At 54.7% G+C, this 25,782-nt stretch overlaps 6 protein-coding genes across 6 annotated transcripts; all 6 read left to right on the plus strand.

Moving 5' to 3' along the window:
* Positions 1–1,389: 1,389 nt before the first annotated feature.
* SPSK_07011 (c6 zinc finger domain containing protein) lies at positions 1,390–4,191 on the plus strand (the record flags this gene model as incomplete). The annotated part of the gene is made up of 1 exon (XM_016733681.1): positions 1,390–4,191. One exon carries the CDS (start codon positions 1,390–1,392, stop codon positions 4,189–4,191), a length of 2,802 nt encoding a protein of 933 aa, XP_016590682.1.
* A 3,617-nt stretch (positions 4,192–7,808) lies between these two features.
* On the plus strand, positions 7,809–8,726 carry SPSK_07816 (ubiquitin C; the record flags this gene model as incomplete). Its single annotated transcript, XM_016734471.1, has 1 exon — positions 7,809–8,726. The coding sequence occupies one exon, from the start codon at positions 7,809–7,811 to the stop codon at positions 8,724–8,726; it is 918 nt and encodes a 305-aa protein (XP_016590683.1).
* A 942-nt stretch (positions 8,727–9,668) lies between these two features.
* On the plus strand, positions 9,669–12,164 carry SPSK_07070 (BRCA1-associated protein; the record flags this gene model as incomplete). The annotated part of the gene is made up of 1 exon (XM_016733739.1): positions 9,669–12,164. The coding sequence occupies one exon, from the start codon at positions 9,669–9,671 to the stop codon at positions 12,162–12,164; it is 2,496 nt and encodes an 831-aa protein (XP_016590684.1).
* A 2,330-nt stretch (positions 12,165–14,494) lies between these two features.
* Positions 14,495–17,026, plus strand: SPSK_07062 (glycerol-3-phosphate O-acyltransferase; the record flags this gene model as incomplete). The annotated part of the gene is made up of 1 exon (XM_016733732.1): positions 14,495–17,026. One exon carries the CDS (start codon positions 14,495–14,497, stop codon positions 17,024–17,026), a length of 2,532 nt encoding a protein of 843 aa, XP_016590685.1.
* A 1,867-nt stretch (positions 17,027–18,893) lies between these two features.
* SPSK_07627 (sucrase/ferredoxin-like family protein) lies at positions 18,894–20,110 on the plus strand (the record flags this gene model as incomplete). The annotated part of the gene is made up of 2 exons (XM_016734286.1): positions 18,894–19,223; positions 19,316–20,110. The coding sequence occupies 2 exons, from the start codon at positions 18,894–18,896 to the stop codon at positions 20,108–20,110; spliced, it is 1,125 nt and encodes a 374-aa protein (XP_016590686.1).
* Positions 20,111–21,003: 893 nt separating this feature from the next.
* Positions 21,004–23,926, plus strand: SPSK_06995 (uncharacterized protein; the record flags this gene model as incomplete). Its single annotated transcript, XM_016733665.1, has 2 exons — positions 21,004–22,730; positions 22,900–23,926. 2 exons carry the CDS (start codon positions 21,004–21,006, stop codon positions 23,924–23,926), a joined length of 2,754 nt encoding a protein of 917 aa, XP_016590687.1.
* Positions 23,927–25,782: the final 1,856 nt, after the last annotated feature.

The raw sequence follows: 25,782 nt of genomic DNA on the forward strand, positions 1-25,782 counted from the left end.
GTGGCTGGTTAGCTACTACCATTTTCAGGTTTGCTCACCGCCATTTGCAAGAGAGAGGAAGGCACGCCCGGATTGTGGGAAGGACACGACGACGAATGGCGAGGACAAGGATGAAAATGGAGTGACGAAAAGCAACAAGACAAGAAAGAGCGAGTAGGACAGCCGATCGCTGCTGGAACACACGGAAAGAGCATTTGTAGGGGCTGTGCTGCTGAACGTCGTATATTAAGGAAGGTGCAGATGTGGCACCGCTCCTGCCTTGTATATCGTGATACTGTTTGCGTGGACGGGTACTCCGGTCGTGCTTTCCCCTCTCATCGCTTGCTGCCCTCGGCTGTTTTGCAGGCCCTGGAGATCCTCTTTCGCCTTCTCTCGTCTCCTCTTGTCCCCTCTTTTCTTGCTTCTTGTGCCTCCTGCATCGTGTCTTCATTTCGGGACGCTCTTTCGACGGCATCTCATTCAGTGGCTCCCATTTCATCCTGGTCGGTTGTCTGGGCCTGTTTGGTCGCCTGTCTTGTCCGTCTTATCACTGCTCTTTTGCCAGCCGATCTCACGGCGCCGGCTATTCACAAAGGGGCCTTCACAAACCGCAAATAACAAAACAAAGACACCCGCGATCCTCAGAAACAAGAGCCAAAGAGAAACGGCAATCCCACGAAAACACACATCTCCACTAAAAGCACACAAACGATTGCACCAAAAGACTGCCGTTCCGAGCTCTGCGCCTTGCCCGAACCCCTCCCATCCTCCTCACAAGCTCCACTCGTCTTTCACCCGCTCCGCTACCCTACCGCTAACCACTTCACCCACTTCACCCACCCACCTCAATCCTCCCCCGGCCTGGCCCCTCTCAACCGCCCCTCTCATTCTCGCCCAACAAACTCTCGTCACCGCCAACCTCCCTCACTGGCCGGCTCTGGTTCTCTGTCCTCCCTATGTGCACCCAGGTGCATCTCTTTTTCACTCTTCCCTTCTATTTGCTTTTGTCTTTCTCACCAACCTCACCGTCATAACCCTATCCCTTTCTTGAGACCATCGTGTCTCGCTTGAACCACTCATCGCCATCGTGAGGGAGCATATCAAAATCTCAGGCCATCTATCTGCACATTCAGTGGACAGTCTTTCGAGCAAGCCCACAAAATTACTCTCCCCCAGCCAGATCTCACGTTGAGAGAGATCCGCCCGCCAAAAGAGCGGTGTCGAAATATCACATACAATCACCTCGTGTCGCCCATCCTCTCTGAAACCCTTTCCCTCGTCTCTTTCTGTTTCCCCTTTTCTCCTACTTTTTTTCTTCTTGTCCTTTTTCCCTCTCTTTTTCCTTCTTTTCCTTTCTCGTCATATCATCCACAACTTTCATCTCATCGGCTGTCCTTTTTTCACGCAACCATGTCTTTCGACTATAACAATAACGCTGCCGCTGGTGAGGCGTTTATCGAGCAGTTCTACCCATTCACAACGTCGCCGACCACGTCTCCGGCCGCCGCCGTGTCTCCGTCAACATCTGTCCCTGTCTCTGTCCCGCCGACAGCCATGTCTCCGCCGACCAGCAGCCACCAGCAGCAACCGCAGGCTATCGCCTGGAACATGCCCTTTGAATACACCAACGCCGCCGCCGTGGCCCCTGTTGTGGGCAGCCACTCTCCCGTCGAGCAGCCGTCGTCGTCCCCCGAAGACTCGCCCCAGAGCATGTCGCCCGGCCACATCAACTCCGCATCGTCTAGCCCGCTCCAGCAGCTGCTGTCGCCCTTGTCGCCCTTCCAAACCTCTATGAACCCCCTCACAGAGTTCTCCCTGCAACAGAGCCAACGTCAACTCGAGCAGGCACAGATCCAGCAGCACCTCCAGCAGCAGCAGCTTCTCCAGCACCATCACCGTCTGCAGCAGCAACAACAGCGCCAGTTCCGGCAGCAGCAGCAACAACAACAGCGTCAGTTCCAGCAGCATCAACAACAGCAGCGGCAACAACAACAGCGGGCCGCCCAAGGTCTGCAACCATTTGTGCAAAATCCAGGCGTGGCCCTGATGGCCTACCCGAATGCCTTCACCGCTAGTTTCCAGCCAACACCCATGGACTTTCTCGCAGCCACCCCAACCACCACTGCAAGCCTCGAAGCTGGCATGCAGCTCGGCACTGCTTTCAATGCCATGCCTGCCGTCACCACCGCCAATGCGAATGCTGCCGCCGCCGCCACCACCCAGGCCATGCAGCAATGGAATGCCCTCAGCATGGCCAACTGGCAAGACTTTGAGATGGTGATGCCCCAAGAACGCCTCGGCAGCATGGCCAGCATGGGCAGCAACTCGCCGACCGGCACCTGTATCGAGGTTCACTCGCTCGGTAGTTCTAGCGGTGAGGTCGACTGGTCGACCGTCGATCTCTTCCCCCGTTATGACACCTTCCAGCACCCCGTCACACAGCAGTCGTCCATCTTCAACCCGAGCCAGACCCTGCACCTCCGCACGAACTCCGACTCTTCCCAGTCCGAAGGCAACTCGCTCGAGTTTGGCAGCTACGAGGAGGTCTCGTTCACCGCCCCGTTCTCGCCCTTCTCCCAGGAGTCCGATTCCTCGAACCCACACAACTTCGTCCATGGCGACGGCCACAGCCACGGCCACGGCCACTCTCACCCCCAGCACCACGCATCCGCTTCCCAGGAGATTGTCGTCAGCCCGGCCGCCGCCGTATCGCCCGTGCCCATCAAGACGGCTGCCGCATCTGCGTCGCCGACGTCCACCGCTGTCATTCGCCAATCCCCCACGTCCGGCTCAGGTGCCGGCTCTATCTCGTCTGCGTCGTCCGCCTCGTCACCGCCTGTTCGCCGCTCATCCAATGGTCCGCGGAAGAGCCCCATCTCCAAACCCGGCCCTAAGGCCGTCATCCGCCGCTCCTCGACTGGCAAGGACGGCAAGATCATCCCCGGCGAGAAAAAGGTCGGCCGCCGGCGCGGACCCTTGTTGCCCGAGCAGCGCAAGCAAGCCAGTGAGATCCGCAAGCTGCGTGCCTGCCTCCGCTGCAAGTTCCTCAAGAAGACCTGCGACAAGGGCGAGCCGTGTGCTGGCTGCCAGCCTTCTCATGCTCGTCTCTGGCAGGTGCCATGCACGCGTATTGACATCAAGGATGTTGGCTTCTTCATGAAGGACTGGAAAGCCGACTACGAGCGCCACCTGGACCTCGGCATGTCCGTTTTCAATGTCAAGGGTTTCTCCAAGAAGGAGTCGCTGATGTGGATCACCCACGGCTACGGCTTCTGCCTCCCCATCATGGTGCGCGAGGTCCACGTCGCCGACGAGAGCTGCTTCCAGGTCGACTGGGTTGAGTCGTGTCTGACAGACCAGGAGCCCATTGACTTTGGTATCCGCACCGATAAGCTCGATGTTGGTGAGGAGGGCATCAGCGTGGAGAAGCTGTCGGCCTACCTCGACCGCCACATCGACGGCACCTTTGAGAACTTTGTTGACGATCACTTTGAGGGCACGCCATTTGTGACGGAGATCCTCAAGACGGCTCACCGCTACTACATGAAGGAGGGCCTGCCTGTTATTGGCAAGGCGCTCAAGCTGGTGCTGGCCTACAACCTGACCATGCATATCACGCTCGTTGAGCAGCAGGGTTCCGAGGTGCCCATGGAGGGTCAGATTGACGACGAGGACTCCAAGTTCTTCGGCAAGGTTGTTGCGCCCGTCATGATCAATTTCCAGATCAAGTGCGCCATGGCCGACATGTGGCGTGAGCTGCAAAAGGAGATCCTGGAGGAGCTCTCGAGCCTCTACTCGCGTGTCTACAGCGGCGACCGCCTCAAGAATTGGCCCACCATTTTCATGCTTGCTGCCATCCTTTTGGTGGTCTGGGAGGAGATGCAGTTCGACTGCCACTACCGCGTGCCCGACCAGAACTCCGTGCAAAAGTTCTGCGGCGAGATGGAGTCGACACCTGTCGGTGTCATTGTCGGCCTCTTCCACGCCATCTCCCAAAAGCTGCCCTCGTTCACCGACTGGGATACCGAGAAACACGGCCAGGTCCTCAACAACAACGACGCCGTATGCAATGTCATGACCGAGATGCGCGAACACATTATCAAGCACGACACCTACCTGCGCGAGCGCCAGGTGAAGACCGAGTTTGACCGCCACGACTTTGACTGCTTGTCCAACAAGTTCCTGTCCAAGCTGGTGATCCGGGCCAACTAAACAACGGACCCCAATGTCTGTCTCCTATTTTGTGCTCACGACCTTGCAACTTTTCGCTTTTACTGTGTTTGCTTCCAGCTATGACAACCCAATGTCTACGACGATTTATGATACCACATTTGTTTTTTTGATGTTGCCAGTGTGCGCACATCATTCTTATAACAATAAGCCGGTCTTCGACATTTGATTACATTTTTAAGACTTTCTATTTTCTCTTCCCTTATCAGATTTCTTTTGTCGTTTTATTTGCTTGTTCATGATCATTCAGCGATGGCGTTTTCCGTTTTCATGTTACAGAGCCTGTTGAACTTTCACACATATTCGACACCTAGCAAGCAGGTTTCTTTGTTCTTGTCAGCCTGTTTTACATTCCCCCTTTCTACAACTTTGACCGCCACGCAAAGCATTGGCCGTCTTGTGATGTGCTCGACGAAAACATAACGAATCAGATTATGGAACGAATAATCTGGATGTCTTCGCGCCGGAACGCTTTGCCACGTTTTAACGCCTTTATTTGATCGATTTCTGAATGATGGTTGTTTTTACCTTGTTGTTTTTACCTTTTATTTTGTTGATAGCGTGTTTTTTTGTTCTCTTTTATTTTCTCTTTTTCTTCCTCGACGTTCTTCATGACAATGATTTGAAGGCAACAAAATGATGTATGAGCCCGAAACGATAACGTCCTCTTATTGAATCTATTTCTGTTTACTTTCCTGCAAATTTCCCTACTATCTTCGTTTTTAAATACTACTTGCCTTTTCCTTTGTTCACTACTCTGCTGCTTCTCTTTGCGTGCTCTTTAACGCGGTGGAAAAACGACGTGACTGACAACGTGATTGCTTTTTCAACGCTTGTGCTCCTTTTGCTGCGTGTCAATGCTTAGCTCCGCGACTACATCTGCATTGTCATTTTCATGTTTCGTACGAGAGTGTCGCGATCGGCGGCGTGGTGGATGACTCCTTCACTTTGTTTTGACGAGCGAGGTCCGGGATTGTGTTTCCTTTCCATCTCAAGAACATACAGGAAGTGACTTGCATTTCTCTCATAGAGCGTTAGACGAGAGTCACAGATGGGCTTCGAGAGATTCTTTGCTTGTATTTACGACATTACGATTATGAATTTACGTAAACTTCTCATATCCCGAAAAATCTTTTTAACAGTGGCATTAGTCCTCATTGTAGACGCCATTTTCATGCAGTCCATGACTCCATAGATGTTCCCTGCAACCCCAGAAGGATAGTCAGGAACGTGCTATGGGAGTGGCAAACTGGGCGGGACCAGCCTCCATACTATACTGGGTTTGATCTGCTTGTACTACAAAGACAACGTGGAAACAAAAGAGATAAACGGATCTTGACTTCAAGCTCGTTCCTTCGACAAAAGCGGTTTACTATTGATGATCTCATCCAATTTGACAAGGGGGCTTGGCAAAACGCCTGTTATAAAGCTTACGGCGAGATTGAGAGTTTACAAATCGCAAGTACTGGTCACTAATCTGCAAAAATATTCAAAGGGCCGAAGAAAATGGAGCATCAACGTATCATTGGCACACAGTGAAACTGTTCTTTCATTTAAAAAAACATGCACAGGTTCGTGATACAGAGAGCCGAGCACGGCACGCGTGGTAAGACACGCGAACGGGCCGGCCGCTTGTCAAGAAATCTGCGCGGTTTTACGTCCGAAAATGCCCTATGACGTCGTTTCTCCCCCATCCCTGTCGTGTTGCATAATTGCGAAATTTTGTAGGCATCATTTTCCGTGAAAAAGACGAAGAATTGAACGCTACGAGACGTCCAGCCCAGCGCGACGTTTATGAGAATGGTAAATGGTCTGAGACAAGTGGATGCTTGCTACTCAAGTCTCTCAATACAGGTTTATACGTCTTGTTTGTGTAATTGCAGAAAGCCATTCGCTGGTCAACCGAGCCACAATAGAAGTTGCCTCCGGCGCCTAAAAGAAACGAAGGAAACGAAAAGTAAACAAAAGCGACTTCGGAGATGACGACGAAGATATGATGAGAAAAGAGGCAAGGAAAAGTAAAATTCGAAATCAAACTTGCGTCGGCAAGCACTTCCGAAGAGGCGCAAGGGCTTGCCGACCGACGTGGGTAAAAATGAGAAGCAAATGTGTTGTGATGCGAACCGTTGTGTGGCTGGTCAAACACTGGACCAGGTTCAGGCTTGTTCGCAGGCCGTGTCCAGGCTGCGGGCAGTGCTAACAAAAGTGTAAAAGGCACAGCCTACGCCAATTGAGCAACCAGCTGACAGGACTTAGGTGTCCCTTTTAGGCCTTAGCGAGGCGCAAGGAACTGCCCGCACGCCAAACTGGTATGGCCACGGAGCAAGCCGGGCCAAACGTGTCGCTTTCCCAGCCAAAAAGCACGCCTTCCTCAATGGGCTTCACCGGAGGAGACGAAAGCAAACGGAAGGATGTCATGATCTGCCGCAAATTTTCACCTCGCATTCCTCGACATACCACCCTTCAATTCGCGGTGACTGCCGGACCCGAGCACACGAGAAAATCTTTTCGTTGCCTGTGAAGCACAAGATTGGCCTCGTCCGCGTGACGACTCACCGGCGAAAAGACGAAATCGGCTGACGAGGCCGAGACAGGGCAGACAGTTCGCCCAGGCCCTCTACAGAATATTCTTGGGTGTCCATCTCCGTAATGCCTATCTTGCGTTGTTTCCAGCCAACCCTGTCAATTCTAGGAACCGTTGGGTGTTGAGTATTGGCGTTTTGGCGTGGGCCTCACTGTCTGCCTTTCGCTTGGGCCTGGCCAACAGCCATTGATCTAGTGGAGAGACCCGACAGAGCGAAGGCTGGACAGCAAAATGCCTGTAACTGAGAGGGTCACAGTGAGAGACTGCCGCATTCTTACTAGCGCATCTGGTAGTGGGTACTTCGTGTCGTCATATGTTGCAGGGGAATACTGGGGTAGGTGCGACAATGAAGACGAGAGAGTCGCCGTGGGAGGAAAGTGATTCACAGGGGCGTCGGCGGCCCAGAACAAAAGCGGGCTCCACTACATGCCAGCACCTTCTATCGGTCGGCTGCCTCGTTTAACGCATTATGATTGGCTCAGCCACCATATTGATAAAGAGAATAGTGGGTCTTTCCTCGAAACGGTCTGGCCAGGCTGCGCTGCGCCCCTCTTTTCCAGCCTGCCTTTACACAGTAATTAGTTGCTTGCGGCGTCCGCGGCGTTGCCGCCGTCTTTGGCCTTCTTTACCTGCCATTTCTGCTGAGAAAGCAGGCGAAAGCGTCAGGCGGCTCTCGCCCCATTCCCTTCCGATTGCACCCAAGCCAGCCACCACAACCCCCTCGTTTTGTTCCAACGCCTGCCCATTCACTTCGCCTCCGGCCCTTCCACGCCCCCTCTTCCGTCCCTCGCTCCTTCCCCTCCTGTTTCGCAACCTATATTTAAGACCTCGTGTTTCGCCTCTTGTCACCATTTCATTTCCCTCCTTCTCTTCTTTTTTATTTTCCCATTCACACATCCAACTCTTCACCATTCATCGACGACTCGCGCGACCATCTCTCTGATCGTCTTTCTTACCTCCTCAACTCATCAACTACCCACCCAGACACATACAACCGAACTACAGATCCGTCACCATGCAGATCTTTGTCAAGACCCTTACCGGCAAGACCATCACCCTTGAGGTCGAGTCGTCGGATACCATCGACAACGTCAAGTCCAAGATTCAGGACAAGGAGGGCATTCCCCCAGACCAACAGCGCCTGATTTTCGCGGGCAAGCAGCTGGAAGACGGTCGCACCCTCAGCGACTACAATATCCAGAAGGAGAGCACCCTACATCTCGTCCTCCGTCTCCGCGGTGGTATGCAGATCTTCGTCAAGACCCTCACTGGCAAGACGATTACGTTGGAGGTCGAGTCCTCGGACACCATCGACAACGTCAAGAGCAAGATCCAGGACAAGGAGGGCATTCCCCCAGACCAGCAGCGTCTGATTTTCGCGGGCAAGCAGCTGGAGGATGGTCGCACCTTGAGCGACTACAACATCCAGAAGGAGTCGACGCTCCACCTGGTGCTGCGTCTGCGCGGTGGTATGCAGATTTTCGTCAAGACCCTGACAGGCAAGACGATTACCCTCGAGGTGGAGAGCAGCGACACCATCGACAATGTCAAGAGCAAGATTCAGGACAAGGAGGGCATCCCGCCTGACCAGCAGCGCCTGATCTTTGCCGGCAAGCAGCTTGAGGATGGCCGTACTCTTTCGGATTACAACATCCAGAAGGAGTCCACCCTGCATCTGGTGCTGCGTCTGCGTGGTGGCATGCAAATCTTCGTCAAGACCCTGACGGGCAAGACGATCACTCTGGAGGTAGAGTCGTCCGACACCATTGACAACGTGAAGTCCAAGATCCAGGACAAGGAGGGCATCCCGCCTGACCAGCAGCGCCTGATCTTTGCCGGCAAGCAGCTTGAGGATGGCCGTACGCTGTCCGACTACAACATCCAGAAGGAGTCGACTCTCCATCTGGTTCTGCGTCTGCGCGGTGGCCAGTAAGCGGCGGGTGGAAGACTTCGTTCTTAGTTAGCTTTCTTCTGTTTGATTTAGATATCCCGATGACGAACTGACAGTTCAGCACCTTTACTGCACTTTCCTTTCTTCAATGAAACATTATCCCATTCGACACGCTCCATTAGCGGTCGGAACACTCAAAACTACCTTTCCATTGCACTGTACAAGTGAAAACTAAAATCGTAGCAAATTACCGTATCCAATACTACAATTGTTGCCTTCCGTTGACTCACCGTGACACGAAAAGCGGATTCTCAGTGGAGAGCGGTCGGTGGAGTTCCGTGGCCGAGTCCAAAGGCGCCGTAGTTGTTTGTGGCAAGGCTGCCAAGATGCCTACGGGGACTGGACATAGAACGGTATGCCCTCTCACGTGCTTGTAGAGCGAGGAATTCAGGCTCAGACAAATTACTACAAACGCGAGGCTCTCCGAGCCTCCGTAATGAATCCGCGGCGGGTGGCAGTTTGAATGACCACACTATCTTCTTTGGGCAGTTGCGATCGCCACCGGTTTGCCCCATTGCGCCTTCCTTGCCTCTGACAAAGGAGGCCTGGAATCCACTAGAGTCACTGTATCTTATCGTACGCAGCGCCTCTCTAGCGGGGCAGCCTTTCCCCACGTGCAACTATCGATAGACTCGCGGCTTTTCCTTGACTATTTTCCCAAAAGCTGATAGCTCAAGCTTCGTCGCCATTAACAAGCGGACTGACAACCCTCCCACTTTGACAACTACGACGGCAGACCTAGCCGCACGGGGGAACGCCAACGTGCAACGAAGCAGACATGCGAAAGGCTGACCGTCCTCCTCTTCTTTTCTGCGCCGTGTACCTGCATCGTGCTCACCGATTCTCCCACAACTGGAAGGGCCCCAGCGGCCACCGAGAACAACGACCTCTTCGAACCATCACTTCCGCTCCGAGCCGATCCCCATGCCTTCTTCCCACGCCTACCACTTGACCTTTGAACTCTACCCGACGCCTGATCCGAGGGCTGCACCTGGCGAGGCAGCACTACCGCCCAACATTTGGCGTCCTGGACTGGGCGCAAGCATCTTTGACGACCTCCCGTGGCACGCGACAGCAGAAACCACCGAGGAAGACGGTAACGGCGGTGTCGACAAGAGGACAGCGACAGAGGACGACATTCTCGCTGCTCTGCCCGAACGGAACAAGAATGACAGCCGAGACGGCATAGGAAGAAGCGGCTTCAGCACCAACTCAGACCACAGCGAAAACGACGGGCCATCGAAACAAAAGACAAACACGATAAACTACGCAAGGACACCGAGACAAAGACATACAGCCGGACTGGGCCCAGAGACAGCCGCGCGTGACTGGCGCTTTGGGCGCGTGCGCATCGCGAGCTTCGATATGGAGACGCCGCAAGACGGAGCAACTGTTGGGGTTGGAGAATCACAAACAGATGGCAACCACAACGACAAGCCAATACCGGCTGCGTCACTGGGGCCCGTGCTCGGCGGGGCTGGCCAGTCGACACGCGGCCGCTACAATCCACTGGCCACGAAGGTCACCGATGCCGGCTGGGGCATCGTACACCTGTATCGCGAGGGCGGATCGACGTACTTGAGCGAGGATGCCGACGAGTACGGCGGCGACGGCAGTGACGGCAGCGACGGTACCATTCTGTGCATCCCGGCCGTGCCCAGCTACATCACGCCGCGCGATTTCTTGGGGTTTGTTGGCGAGACCTGGAGCCGGGACGTCAGCCATTACCGCATGATCCTGACCAGCCGCACCAACCGCTACATGGTCCTGATCAAGTTCCGTGACAGCAAACACGCCAAATCCTGGCGCGCCGCCTTTGACGGCCGCGTCCTCAACAGCATGGAGTCCGAGATCTGCCATGTGGCGTTTGTCAAGTCGATTGCCATTGAGACGCCGGACTCGCTTGGCATTCGGGAGCGGCAGATGCAGAACGCCGATGGCTCCACACATACAACCAAGGTGACGGCCGTGGCGCACGGCGGGACACAGCCCCACTCAAAAGCCGACGACACCCGGCCGAGCTTACCACCGCACCGACTGAGCCACAGCGGCAAGGAGCCTGCGTCACTCAACTCGCTGCGGCCACACCCACCGCCGACAGCCAACCTGATTGAGCTTCCGACGTGTCCGGTATGCCTCGAGCGCATGGACGACACGGCAGGCATCATGACCATCTTGTGCCAGCACGTCTTCCACTGCACCTGCCTGCAGACGTGGAAGGGCTCGGGCTGCCCCGTGTGTCGCGCCACCAACCCGTCACAGTTGAGCACGGCACTCGTGGGCCCCGGCGGCAGCTCCAGCAAAATTGCCAGCGGCGGCGAGGCAGGCCCTTCATCGTCCGGCTCTACGAACCCCTACGATCCATCCAACCCGTATTCCCAACCATTTGCCGCTGGCGGCGTGTCCAACTTGTGCTCGGTGTGCGACTGCGCGGACGACCTGTGGATCTGCCTGATTTGCGGCAATGTCGGCTGCGGCCGCTACAAGGGCGGGCACGCCAAGGAGCACTGGAAGGACACCATGCACTCGTTCAGCCTCGAACTCGAGACGCAGCATGTCTGGGACTATGCAGGTGACATGTGGGTGCACCGCCTGATCCGCGACAAGGGCGACGGTAAGGTTGTCGAGTTACCCGGGCGCAGCCGTGGGCGGAACAGAAGGCGAGGCGGAAATCGTCAAGGCGGCGATGACCATGGAAACGAAGCGGGCGAAGGACAGCATGGCCGGCGCCCACGCAACGGGCGCCGACAGCAAGACGACGACGACTACAATGATCGTGATCACGAATACGACGATGATGCCGACGACGACGACGACGAAGAAGACGAAGAAGTCGTGCCGCGCGCCAAGCTCGACCGCATTGGGCTCGAGTACACCCACCTGCTCACCAGCCAGCTCGAGAGCCAGCGGGTGTACTTTGAAGAACTGGTCAACAAGGCAGCCGACAAGGCCAGCAAAGCCGCCGCCGCCGCCGAGTCCGCCGCCGCCCAGACCATCGAGGCCCTGCGGGAACTCGCGTCCCTGCGCGCCGCCCACACGACGCTGGCCGAATCGACGGTCCCCGCCCTCGAGCGCGACGTCGAGCGCGAGCGCCGCCGTGCCGACAAGGCTGCCGAGCTTGCGCGCGGACTGAGCAAGTCGCTGCAGGATGAGAAGCGCGTCTCGGAGGGCCTCATGGTGCGCATCAAGCATGTCCAGGAACAGGCCGCCACCCAGCAGCAGCAGCTGGCGGCCGCGCAGGCCGAGGCGGCCGAGCTCCGGGAGACAAACCGGGACCTGACCATGTTTATCTCTGGCCAGGAGAAGCTGCGCGAGCTGGAGGCAGAGGGTCAAGTTGCTGCGGGCGAAGTTGAGGCCGGAACCGCCAGTGTGCCAGAGGAGAAGAAGGGCAAGAACAAGGGCAAGGGACGGCGGCGGTAGGCCGTGCAACAGAGAAGTGTATGTTGGTATTGTCTTTTATTGGATACACCTGAGGCGTTAAGGAAGGTTTTTTATTTTTCAGTTTTTAATAATGACTTGCATGTATTATAAGTTTCATTTTATTCTCCCCTTGTGTTGTTGAAGTGAGTTTACTCTCTCGCTTCACATCTCCATCGATGGGTGGGGCCAATGTGGGCTCTTTCACATGTTGAAGCATCAGTCACGTCACATTGCTGAAATTGTCAATAAAAACGCGTTACGGGGTATATCCAGCCGAGCTCCTTTCACTTAGTAAAAAGCAACTACTTTCTCTTGTGACAATACGGCATGAGGGCATTGCCTTGCAGAAGGTAGTCTGCGTTGGATCTCGGGCCACAGGCGCGTCCAAGGACCACTCGTTACTATTTCAAACGAATGGGATTGTCTTGCTCTACCTGTGGAGGTGTAATAGAGTTTCACAAGGAGACCTTTTCGCATTGATTTGCAGTTGTCAAGTTGGACTTTTTTAAAACATAATGTTCACGGTTTATTTTCTTGTCGGAGTTGGCGATGAATCGAAGGAGAACGCCAGATCCTCTAGCTCGTAATCTCGGGCCGTTTCTTCTTCTGAATTTCCCCAGTCCAAATTCTTTTCGTGTGATATCAAATTTGATTTTTTTAGCAATGCTGGAACTGCATAGTGTACCATTTTTGATGTACCAATTTTGATCATTCCAGTTACGACGTACTGCCTTGCATGCCTCTCGGCCGTTGCTTCCTAGCCTTTTGCCTTTCTTTTGATAGTAGATACGAGGACAACCCCGGCCTTTGCCTCAATTACGCGTGCTGACAGACGTAAAGAATGCACCTGTGAATTATTGAATTACCTTTTGAGGTTTATCCAACAGCGAAGAGAAGTTTTGTGGCTGCGCTCCTTGCTCCTGCCAGAGTGAGACAGTGCAGGCCAAAGAAACGAAACAAAACAAACACAACACTTCCACGGAGAGCTCTTTCCGTCTGCAGCGCAAGCCTTGCGAGAATTCATTAAAAACGTAATCGTTCCTTCCCCCGTTACGGTGTTGCCATTCCTGCCCCGCAACATGGTCTCGCCAGAGTTCTTGCCTGGCTTGCCTGCCAATGGCGGTTCGTATCGCTGGCGTGTGATAATTTCGACGCCTGCGGTTTGCGCCTTCTCCCTGGACCCCGGATCGTGCTGTCGAAAACAAGCCGTCTGGACACTTGCGAGTGCACAGCTTTTTCCATTTCGAGTCCGTCCTCATATTTTTTGCTTCGTTTTCCAATTTTGGGTTGGCAACTGCCAATTCTCGGCTAGCCAGGCTGTCGATGGAACCCCACAGTTGGTTGACGCCACTTGTCTCGCTCCTGCTGTTTTACTCCAGACTTTCATGTTCACTGGTTTTGGGTTCTTACTCTTCTGAACCCCGTATCTCGGTTGGTTTCTTTTTTTTTTTTTTTTTTTTGTCTGCCTCCCCAGGCTATCTTGTGAAGTTCAATCAAAAATTTTCAGACGCTTTCCTACTGCTCATCCCCGTTAGCCATTCTCCATCTCTCCATCCTCCACTGATTCTCCCTGTGCTGCTAGCCCCGAGAGTGCTGGACTCCGGGGAAAAGCGGAGTGCCAGTGGCCATACAGCGAGAGAAAGCGCGAGCGTTGCCTAGCCCATATGAGGTGCTGTTCCCAAACGCTTACTCTCGGGGCCCTTGGAGCTGTCAACTATCTGTCACTGATAGGACCCTTTATTTATTGATAAAAGCAGTCGTTTACCTGTCCTGTGTGTTGTTTTTTTGCCCTTTTATTTTACGCTCGCGCTAGCCGATTTTCCTGTTCTCTCCCGTCCCTCCCATCCCTCCTGCCTCCCCCGGCAAAACAGGAATCCCAACCACACAGCTATGTGATAACGTCACTTTCTGGCACCTTGTCCTGTTTATTTTGGGTGCTTTTGTCTCACCACCTCTTTCACGCAGACACAGTATTCGTCGCTGCCGCATAGAGGCTACGGTGGACAGGCCAACCGAACGGAGTTTTTGCTGCGCCCGTTTGCCGGTCGCCTGTCGCAGCTTATATACTATCGAGGCCTTCCACCTCTGGAGCTGCTACAAGAGCTCTTCGTTCCCCAACAAAATAAGGGCCTTACTTGCCACACAACGCAACAACCACCAAACTCAAACTTCGGATCCGGCAAAGCTGGACAAGGCGACGTCAAGGTTCCAGCATCGAAAACCAGATTTATTGTCGATACGAAGAGCGTCGAGTCGACGATACTTCTCCTCTGAAGCCGCTACTGCGACCCCCATCCTATAGTCGAGCGATAAGAACCCCCGCGGCCACCATGGCACAGGACGAAGCGAGCGTCGCCGTCGCCGCCATGGCATCGGCACCGAACCAACAACGCTACCAGAAGGAGAAAAGGGGCAAGGATGAAGAGGAAGGCGGCCAGAAGATCGTGACACAGGCCGGCAAGGACACAGAGAGCGAGTCTCCCGCGAAACCCGAGAAGGAGCTGTATCCCATGAGCAAGTGGAAGTACGACACCTTCTTGTGGACCATGTCCGTCCTCGTCGACCTTTTCTTCCGCGAAGTCCATCCCCGCGGTTCCTGGAAGGTCCCCCGCCAGGGCCCTGTGCTCTTTGTCGCCGCACCTCACGCCAACCAATTCGTCGACGCCCTTATCCTGCAGCGCACCCTGCGCACCGAGTCCAAGCGTCGCGTGTCCCTTCTTGTGGCCCAAAAGTCCGTCCACGGATTTATAGGCTGGGCCTCGCGCCAGGTCGGTTCTGTTCCCGTCGGCCGTGCCCAAGACTCGGCCAAACCCGTCAACGGCACCATCTACTTGCCGGACCCGATCGGCGATCCTACTCTACTCCACGGCGTGGGCACCAACTTCGAGAAAGACGCCGCAGTAAACGGCATGGTGTTCCTCCCGGCCGTTAAGGGTCAGAGCGGGTCGAGCGTCGATATTGCAGAAATCCTGGGCCCCGACAAGCTGCGCCTAAAACGTCCCTTTTCCGGCCGCGCGGCAATGACCCAGCTGACGGGCCGCGATTCGAGCGAGATGGACGACGAGGGCCAGTTCATCGACAAGGAGGCCATCAAGAAGTCGGGCGGTCCGGTACCGGGTTACCAGGGCACGAAGTTCAAGCTCGCACCGCACATTGATCAGACCAAGGTCTATCACGCAGTTTTCAACCGGCTGCGCAATGGGGGCTGTGTCGGCATCTTCCCGGAGGGTGGTAGCCATGATCGTCCTGGGCTGCTGCCGCTCAAGGCAGGTGTGGCCATCATGGCGCTGGGTACGCTTGCCGACTCGCCGGATTGTGGTCTCAAGATTGTGCCTGTCGGCATGAACTACTTCCACGCGCACAAGTTCCGGTCGCGGGCCGTCGTCGAGTTTGGCCCGCCGTTTGAGGTTCCCAGCGAGCTGGTGGCCATGTACAAGGCCGGGCAGCGGCGCGATGCCGTGGCCCAGCTGCTCGACACTGTGCATCATGCACTGGGTGCTGTGACGGTGTCGACGCCCGACTACGACACGCTGATGATGATCCAGGCAGCCCGCCGCCTGTACAACCCGACCGGCAAGAAGCTTCCGCTGCCCGTGGTCGTCGAGCTGAACCGCCGCCTCGCCATGGGCTTCGACAAGTACAAGGACGACGAGCGTCTGCGCAAGGTGCAGGCTGCCGTCAAAGACTACAACAAGCAGCTGCGGTACCTGAACATCCGCGACCACCAGGTCAACTACGCACGCATGCCGTGGTGGAAGGTTGTGGCGCTGTTTATCTTCCGTCTTGGCCAGCTGTTTGTGCTCTCTATTGCTGTGCTGCCAGGTCTGCTCTTGTTCTCGCCCATCTTCGTGGCCACGAAGCTGTACAGTCGTCGGAAGGCCGCCGAGGCCCTTGCAGGCTCGTCTGTCAAGATCCAGGGCCGCGACGTCATGGCCACCTGGAAGCTGCTCGTGTCGATGGCGCTGGCACCACTCCTGTACAACTTCTACTGCGTGCTCTTCGTCATCAAGTTTGGTTCTGATCGGCTGTGGGGCTACGTGCCGGCTTGGGCGGCGGAGGCGCCCTGGTGGCTCGTGTTCCTGACGGGCTGGATCGTGTTCCCCGCCATTACATTTGCTTCTCTTCGCTTCGGTGAGGTCGGCATGGACATAGTGAAGTCCCTTCGTCCCCTCATTCTGTGCATGAACCCGTCGTCCAGCTACAACATCCATCGCCTGCGCGAACGGCGCGCTGGCCTGCAGAAGCAGGTGACGGACCTCATCAACACCCTCGGCCCCGAGATGTACCCCGACTTTGACCAGAAGCGCCTTGTCAAGATGCCGCTGGCAGGCAGCGGCGCGTCGTCCGACGACCTGCCGCACTCGGCCTCCCCAGCCATATCCATGTCGCCCCAGGGCCCGCCCTCTCCGACGGTGGCAACGCCTGGCCCCCATGTATCTTATCCGGCTGCGACCAAGGATGGCCGCCGCCGCACGGATAGCGACCACTCGACCGGCAGCGGAGCGGGTGGCTCCGGCGCCTCGGGCACATTGTACGGCCGTGCCATCCCGCACAACGAGTCGTTCAGCAACATTGGCCAGATTGGCATCTTTGCGACGCGGCCGTCATCGCGGTCTCGTTCGCGGTCACGCAGCAGCAGCAGCGGCGGTGCTTTTGGCTCGGGTGGTTTCCCTGTGAGCGCCTTTACAACGCTGGACTCGAAGGAGGGCTTTGACGAGGCGTCCAAGAAGATCCGCGCGGCGATGCGCGAGCGGGGCGAGTTGCGGCGGCGACAGAGCCAGACGACGCATGGGTTCACCCTGATCCAAGACGACGAGGACGAGGAGAGCGACGATAGCGAGACTGCGAAGAAGAATGTGTAGGGATGGGGCAGGGGAAACAAAAAAGTCTGCGCGTGCGAGTTTGATTTATTTGTGGATGTGTCTTGAAATGTATTTTCTCCATTTTGTCCTTTGTTTTTTTGTTTCAAGCTTTGCCCAGTCGAATTTTTGTGGCTTTCCTAGTTTTAGATGGCACCTTTTTCTTTCTGTTTTGGAATATGAATACCGTGTTACGCGAGCGTGTACGGCGTACCTTTTTTTTCTACTCTTTGTCATTTTCTCCTTTCCATAATCAGACTGGAAGCTTTTGGAGGCTGCGTTTTACGAGTATGTAGTGCAAATTTTTGGACCGAATAACAAACAATGAATAATTGCTTTTAATTCCACAAAGTGCACTTTTGTCTGCGACGATTGACACTTCAATTGGGAAAAAAAAACGTGAAAACAAAAGAAAAGAACCGGTAGTTGAAAGTGTTTCTTTTGTACCAGACATGACCGACGTACAGGAAACGCCTCATCACGACATGCCGACCGCCGATCTTGTCATGTGGTGAGGGGACGCATTGGCTGGGACTTTGTCGCGCAATCTGATAAGATGGGAGAGGGGTAGATACGCCCCACACTCGGCTATTTTGGCCATCTGGGCGGGACACCGAAGAAAGGCTCGGGAAAGAGGACGAAATCCGAACCGACAAAACGTCGTTTTGCTAGCCAATATTCTGTACGAAGGCAATGGTAACTAACTAGCCAGCTGAGACTTCAACCACGGAGGTAAAGGAGATAACGTACTGTGTCCTTGCTTGCGCCATGTATTTTCGTCCCAATTGCCTGGCTTATGTTGCAATGCTATTATTTTGTCAGTATTTGTATCCATTTCGACCGTTTTGGTCCGCCCTGCTATGGCTCGGCCGAGCTGTCTGGAGTCCCTTCTTTTGTCACGCTGTATGGCCCTCAACGATGATCGGTTGAGGCTGACGCAACCTGGCTGCGTAGTTAATCCTCAAGTAAGCTCGGGAATAACAAAGCAACTGCAGCATGTCCCAGACACGGTTTGGCATGCGCTGGAGAGGTCTCTGGCTTTTCCTTCCTGCGAGTTCATATTGCTGCCTGTTCTCGCCTATATATACGTGACGTGGAAAACGGAAAGCCGTTCAAAACTCGCCGCCTTCCTCACCGGTAGTATGTATCCACTATTGTCCCGTATTGATGGACGTGTGGTCCTTTTTGCCGTTGGGCCAGGAACGAGGACCCCCAACTCGTGTAATCACCGAGCCGGACCGAGCTGTTCTGAAGCGGTCTTGCCGCCATGAATACCCTTTTGGCCCTTGTTCTCCTCTAGTCCTGCTGGTTCCAATTGCCTCACGGCTTTTTCTTCAAGTTCTCGCATGTAGGAATGGTTTTCGATTTCCAGTGTTCTCTTGTGGTAGAGCTTAGTTGGATGCGGCGCAGAGCTATTTTTCTGTGTGCACGTGGCAAGGTTCAAGATAATATGTAGAGGTGAAAAGTAGCGGGCACAATGCAAGCTTCGCTCTTAACAACATCGACGGGCTAAAAACGATACGGCAACATGGTAGTCCGGGACGGAGATACGGGATTAATTTCGCAATCGCTTTTTTTTTTTTACTGTTCCCTGTCTCGTAACGTTCGCACCGCTAATCAGTGCCTTCCTTGAACTGGTCTTGTCGTTCTTTGCTTCCTTCCCCTGCAGTTTTATTTCCTTTTTCTTTCTTTCCTTATTTTATTACCATTGTCTTAATTCGTTCCTGCCTCTGTCTGCCTCAGCTTGCGCATTTCCAGTTAACAACTCCTTTGCGCTTTGTTACTAGAACCACAATATTTTGTGTGCCGTCCTCTTGCTGCGCCTCCAGACTCCCCGATCTGCCCTTTGCTTCATGTCCTGCCTCTCACCATGTCGTTCGGCTTCCGGTCGCTCATAGACGGCGCCAAGAAGTTCGCAATCAACGGCGCAAACTCGTCCTCTGCACCGATCACGGAGCTCTTTGCTAAGGCCGACCCATCTATTGACGGCGATGACTGCAGCCATGACTGCTCGAGCTGTACCATCCACTACCCGCGCAACTTCAAGATCGATCACGACGACCGGCTCTATGGCTTCGTCAAGGGCTGGAGCACGCACATGATTGTGGCTACCGGAAAGACCGATTGGGTACGCGATGTGGCGGACGAAAAGGGCAGTGTCATGCAAGCTGTCAACGCCGCTTCCAGCCCAACAAACGGGGTAGGTTTTTTTTCCTGGGCGCTTTGATGCGCATTTGGATTACACTTACGTTACGTTTGATCGTTTGCTGACTCTCCTCCTCACATGAACAGCGCATGATGCTCTCGGCCTCCAACATTCCCACACCCAACCACTCCTCCAACTACGCGGACCCCACCCGCGTCCTCCTCCTACCCGCCTTTGTCGTCGTCGACCATGTCACCCCGGCTCTCGTTCCCTCCGTACTCAAGAACCTGGTGAACAAGTCGCCCACTAACGCAACGCCCCTCATCGCCTCGCCGTCGCTCCCGTCCTCGCTGCCCGCGCCCCTCACCTACCACCACAGTCCCCACAGCGTCGTTGTTCTGCTCTGCTCTCAAAAGACCCGCGACGCCCGCTGCGGCCAGTCCGCACCCCTCATCCGCAAAGAGCTTGAGCGCCACCTGCGGCCCCTCGGTCTGTTTCGCGATCTCGACGATGAGCGGCCCGGTGGTGTCGGCATCTACTTTATCTCGCACGTTGGTGGCCACAAGTACAGCGCCAACATGATGGTGTACCGCCGGCCGGACGCCTTTGGCATCGATGCCGTCAAGAGGGGCTCGCTGACCGATGCGGAGCAGGACGCGCTGCCAGCGCGCATCAAGGCGGTCACACCAGCGGTTCTGCGGGGCGCGAAGGCGAAAAGCGCCGGTGACGACAGCGAGCCTGTCGCGGAGGATGAGGCAAACGGGGACGGCGCACTGAACACGTCGGCGGCGGGTGCGTCGCAATGCATCTGGCTGGCACGCGTGACGCCCGAGGACTGCGAGAACATTGTCAAGTACACGATCCTGCAGGGCAAGGTGGTCAAGCCGGAAAGCCAGCTGCGCGGTGGATTCGATCGGGAGAAGGGCTTGCTGAGCTGGTAGAGACAAGGCGGACGAACATGCGATTGAAGATGATCTTTCAGCCCTTTTTTGCTTTGGCGTTACATGGTAGAACAACAAAGTGGCCAGCTAATTATAGGCCTCTTTTCACATTTCGTTTATCTTGTTCTTTGGACTTGCCTAGGAAGATGCGCTTTGATGGAAAAAGTGCATGGTATTTGATGCAGGTGGTCGTCGAAAGGCCCAGACGTGAGTGCAGACGAGTACTAACGTCGTAAAACGACTTGGATAAAAATAGAGGGGCCTGGGCCTCCTTCCTTCTTATCCGAACTTTCGTCATAGCCCGATCCCCCCTCACCGCGAATCGCTAATGCGACGATTTGGGGCCAACACGCCACCCGCCAATCAGAAGACACCCTTCGGCAGCCGTTGCTGGGCCAACTCCCACCGCCATACAAAGTCGACCTCCGTATTTACACGAGCCAAGCTCCTTCCTTTCGGTTGTCTAGACCACAAATGCGCTCGACGATCTGCACCCGCAAAAGAGGAGAAAGAGCAACCGACAAAACCGGCCTTTCCTAATTCGAGTGCAAGTTGCTGAACATCGTCCTTGACATCTTCTTTTGCATTCCTCTCTTCTTTCTTTCGCTCTCTCTCCTTTTCGACATCAGCCTTTCTTTACTTTTTTTCGACACGACCAGTCTTTTTCGTTTTAAACATTTTTTGCCAGAAGCTCGTACGAGTCTTGCTATGGCTTAGATGTCTAAGTGGCAGCCCTTTTGTTTCCAAGCGTTGGACGGCCGTTAGGCTTTTTCAGTCCAGCGACCGTTCTTCGATCCTCTCGTTCAGCTTGTTGCTCGGTTTCTCACGTCAATTGCATCACATCTCCTCCCTATCCACGCGAGCCCTCGTGTGTGTAGCCTGCCGCATACAAAATGGCGTCTGTCAACAGCCAGGGTGTGCCACCGGCTGGCGGCCACCACCAACGGGCCAAGTCATCAGTTCTGCGGTCGTTCATGATGCACCGCCGGAACAACTCCCAAGGCGACAATCTAACTGCAGCAACTTTGGTTCCCAATCAGGGAGGAGGCGGTCCTCTCGAAGAAACCTCACATAACCGCCAACAGCCACAGATGGCTCATGCCGAAAAACACCCCATGTCCCGTGGCAATTCAGCTAGCAGCTACGCAAACGGAAAGTCGACATCCAATGCCTCAAACTCGCCCACAAAGAAGACGAAGATTGCCGGCAACACACCCCCGATTAAGACCAATACGTCCGAGACTACAAACGAGAACGACGCCGACAACACGAATCCACTGTCCCTGTCACCGACAAAGAAGGACCGGGCTCGGTCCACGACGAACCTAGTCGGTCTCCTGTCACGGCCAAAGTCGTTCAAAAACCTGCACAAGATGGCCAAGGACGCCGCAGCAGAAGCGGAAGCTGAGGAAGAGCGTGGCCGTGGCAAAAGCCGCGGCGATGAAAAGAAGCGAAGCAAGTCCCGGTTGAACTTCAAGGACAACCGAGACAAGGAAAACAAGGCTCTGCCGGACCCTGTGACGGACAACGGTATCCCCACTTCAGCCACTCCACCACAGGTAACGCCCATTTACGCCCAGTTCTGCAGCGCAAGCAAAGGAAATGGAAGAGGTGACCTGGCCAGCAAGCCGTTGCCGTCGCTTGATGATACGGCCTTGGCAGGAGCAGTCAACCACCAGGGCCCTGCAACCAGACCACGCCCCAAGTCGTTTCATCCTGTGTCGGCCAGCGTGGGAAATGGAAGCACACCGGTAGCAAGGCCGAAGTTGACGACCGCCTTCTCCAGCACTCGACAGATTCAGCATAATGGGGTTAATACGCCGACCACAGCGACGCCGACAGCCGAAACGCCGTCTTCTATCAATCTCGCCATTGACCCGAACGACGTTGATTCTCACCTCGAAGCTCTTCTCGACCGGCGCAATATCCCCGAGCACCAGCGGTACAAGATGCGTAACTTGGCCAACTCGATCAAGATGGAGCTGATCCGCCAAGACTGGGCCGAAGAACGTTCGAAGCACCAGCTGCAGCAGACTTCAGATCGCCCCGAGAGCCATAACAGCAGCCGGTCCACCAACGATAACGCCGACTCCAAAACTACCACCAACACGCCGACCCCGACCCCGACAGATGATGGCTCCGCCGGCAAATTCACAAAGTCGAAGCACTCACGTGTTAAGAGCCTGACCCTGTCGAAGGTCGCTCGCGGCCGCAGCCGAGACCGGGGAAGCAATGACAGCACCAAACGGTCCAAGAGTCCCGCTGCATGGCCGAAGAAGAAAGCGGAAGGTACGCTGGGTCGCCATCTCCGGTCCAAGTCCACCGAGAGTTTTGTGAATATGGGAACAAGCGGACCAGCAGCAAGCCCAGACACCGCGGCCGCAACGAGCAATCCCATCACAGGCTTTTTTGCAAAGGCAAAACTGCAAAATAGTCCTGGTGACTTTGTGACATATCTCCGCACCGTGCAAGCCCCAGAAAAGATGGAAGTTGGTAAACTGCACAAGCTGAGACTGCTTCTTCGTAACGAGACTGTTACTTGGATTGAGGACTTCATTGGCCAGGGCGGTATGGAAGAGGTTGTTAGCCTGCTGCACCGCATCCTGGCTGTTGAATGGAGGTAAGTTCGGCTGACTGTCTAACCCTCCCTTTTCTCTTCCCGCCGATCCCCGCCTGTGCCTATTGCCAAACACTCGGGTAAAGGAAAGGACACACCCTCTTTGTAGCCCGGAGTGCTTCCCCGTTCTCGTATTGCTGCCAACGGTTTGCTAATGATTGTCACCCCGCAGGGAGGAACACGAAGATGCACTACTACACGAGAATCTTTTGTGTCTCAAGGCACTATGCACCACCGCATTAGCTTTGCAGTACCTTCACTCGATCCACGCAAGCCTGCTGCCGGCGCTGATCCACATGATCTTCGATCCCGAAAAGAAGGGCCCAAGCGAATTTACAACCCGCAACATTGTCACATGGGTGCTTTTCACGTATATCCAAAACGCACCTATTGACGAACGTCCCGCCCGCGCTCAGACTGTACTCGGTTACCTGAGGGACCCAGAGTGCGGCGACGATGAGAAACCAGTCAGCTTTGTGATGGATATGCGCAAGGAGCGGCCCTACCGCGTGTGGTGTAAGGAGGTCGTCAGTGTCACAAAGGAGGTATTCTGGATCTTTCTTCACCATCTGAACGTCGTGTCATTGCCCTCCAGCGCGAAGGACTGCATAGTCCCTGCCCCCAATGGCGACGACGAATTCTTTTCCAGACGTGAGCCAGAAACAACGTCGACTGCATCCACAACAGTGTCCCCGCCGCTGCCTCCTAAACACACTGAGACAGGGCCCTCTTACATGCTTCGCCATTTCCCCCAAGAGCGACCTCCCGTACCGGCTGCCCCGTACGTGGGTGGTGTTGAGTGGGAGGCAACCAACTACCTCGCCTCGCACCTCGATCTTGTCAATGCCATCCTGGCATGCACCCCGACCGCAGCTGAACGCAACCATCTGCGGGGCCTGATGCAAATGTCCGGCTGGGAACGCTGCATGGGCAGCAGTCTTCGCCTCTGCAAGGAGAAGTTCTATGGTGCCGTTCATGATGGCCTACGCGTTTGGGTTGCCGCAGCATACGAGGATGGCTGGGACGTCCGTGATGTTCGCTATGGGCCACCCCCACCGCCGGCCACCCCTACGACGGAGCGTCGCAGCAACTCGCCCAACAAGCGGGCACCAATCGTTGGCGGCCCCAAGGCCGCGGAGCCTGCACCTAAGCTCGAGATACCAAAACTCGACTTCATTCTGGATGGCGAAGGATTTTAAATGAGCCAACCTCTCAGCCGTGGGAGAGCACAGGTTTGCCACGAAATGTGTGCGAAGCACAAAGCATGGGCATGGAGGAACGGGTCTGCGACGGGCCCTCATGATACTCTGATTGGCCAGTAAATTCACAAACTCGAGCAGGAGCGCACAGTTTAAATGGTGGGAGCTGAAGGATCGCCACTGAATCGATCGGCCCTTTGCCGCATGTGCATCTAAGTCTCACCGACGAAGTGGCAAGATGCTGAGTCGCATACTGTGCGGTTGTTCCTCAGTCCATTCTATCCAGTCAGTTGATCCACAACTTTCGGTGGTGTCCCTTTGTTTTGCTGTGAATTTGGCATAGCAAGGGTTTACCGGCGCCATCATTTGCAGAGGTTGTCGGTCCCAGCATTTCCTCTTTTTTTTTCAGAGTGCCATTTTTGGGGTTTCTGGGCTGCTTTAGTAATTTGTTTCGCCTCATACTGTGTCTGCTCTTTACGATGAAATGTTCTAATGATAAATAAAACTACTTTAACTCTCATCTGCTTGTGCCCTGGTCGATTGATCCCCAGTACGGTGTCGTTGATACAGCATTGGCAAGATACTTCTTACTAGGCACCCAAAACAAACAAAAAAAACCCAATGCCAAACATGACCTCTGTATTGTTTGTCACCGTGGGTGCTAAATTATTCTGGCGGTGTTTTCAACTCACATGGAGCAACTGTGCTGCCACTGGCCAAGCGTGCTGGAAAGAAGCTCTAACCACAATGGAAATCTTGGCCTGACGAGTGCAAGGTCAGCCATGCATACACCGAAATACTCACCCCCTGGCCACGGCGAGACCGTGCCAGCGGACCCTAATAATTTTGTAATTCGTCTTGCTCTTATGTGCCTTGGCCTCCTCGACTATGAAAATGTACGTTTCCGTGGGTTCCTTGTCAAGAACTGGCCAAATAAACAGGTCCATAGTATTTGGTTTGAATCCCGCCGCAATAAACGGAGAGAACGACCTACAAATCCAACTTTCTTAGCCCACAACGGCCCGAGAAAGACATTTTGGGGGCCGGGAGCTACCGCTGGTCCAATATTTGCAGTCCATGCGTCCAAACTGTGCGTCGAGACATGCAGCTGTCACCAAAAGATGCATGCAGGGCGCGCCTAGGCTGTGCAGGAGGATGTCTTGAGTGGCTGTAAACGTAGTGGACCGTGGCGACCCGGCCACATCTTCATGGTAAAGTAACGGTGAAAAAGCACCCGCAACAGAAGAGCGGTATGGGGTCGTTCTCAGACACCTTCCTAATACTAAGGTTCTCCGCCACTCTTTGCGATAACTGCTGTATTGCATGGCATGTCAAGACCAAAGGATTCAGGTTGACCGAGAAAGCAACTAGAAGCGCATGCTGTTCATCGAGGCTATCAGAGCAACGGGGAAACGGAGCTTGTAGAGTAAAGTATTTCCCAATGTGACCACGTGGACCGATCGCATCACGACGCATTTGAGTTCAAAAAACCAACAGGTGCAAGACGAACACCGGAAGCGACGGTTGTCTCTGGATACCAAGAGAACCTGTGGAGGCATATGCCTATGTGTACTCCTCATCAGTGCTTCGTAACCTGCTGTTGTGTGCCAATTTTCGATCCTGTGATGGTCATGGCGCGGATGTGGTTGATTATGTTTGGTGGAGACAGCTTCCCTATACAAGGAAGAAAGACGACGGCCAGGCGTGACACGAAGATGCGCATCTAAGGTTGGCTTTCATCCCCGAGGCGACCTGTCTTTGCTACCGTAAAGTTGAAGTAGGAAGCTGGAGGATACTCAGATCGAGTGGCAAGCCTTACGGTTATTAAGAAAAGGATAAACTTGGCAAGTGCAACG

Source organism: Sporothrix schenckii (assembly GCF_000961545.1).
Source record: "Sporothrix schenckii 1099-18 chromosome Unknown Cont41, whole genome shotgun sequence".
Taxonomy (NCBI): Eukaryota; Fungi; Ascomycota; class Sordariomycetes; order Ophiostomatales; family Ophiostomataceae; genus Sporothrix; species Sporothrix schenckii.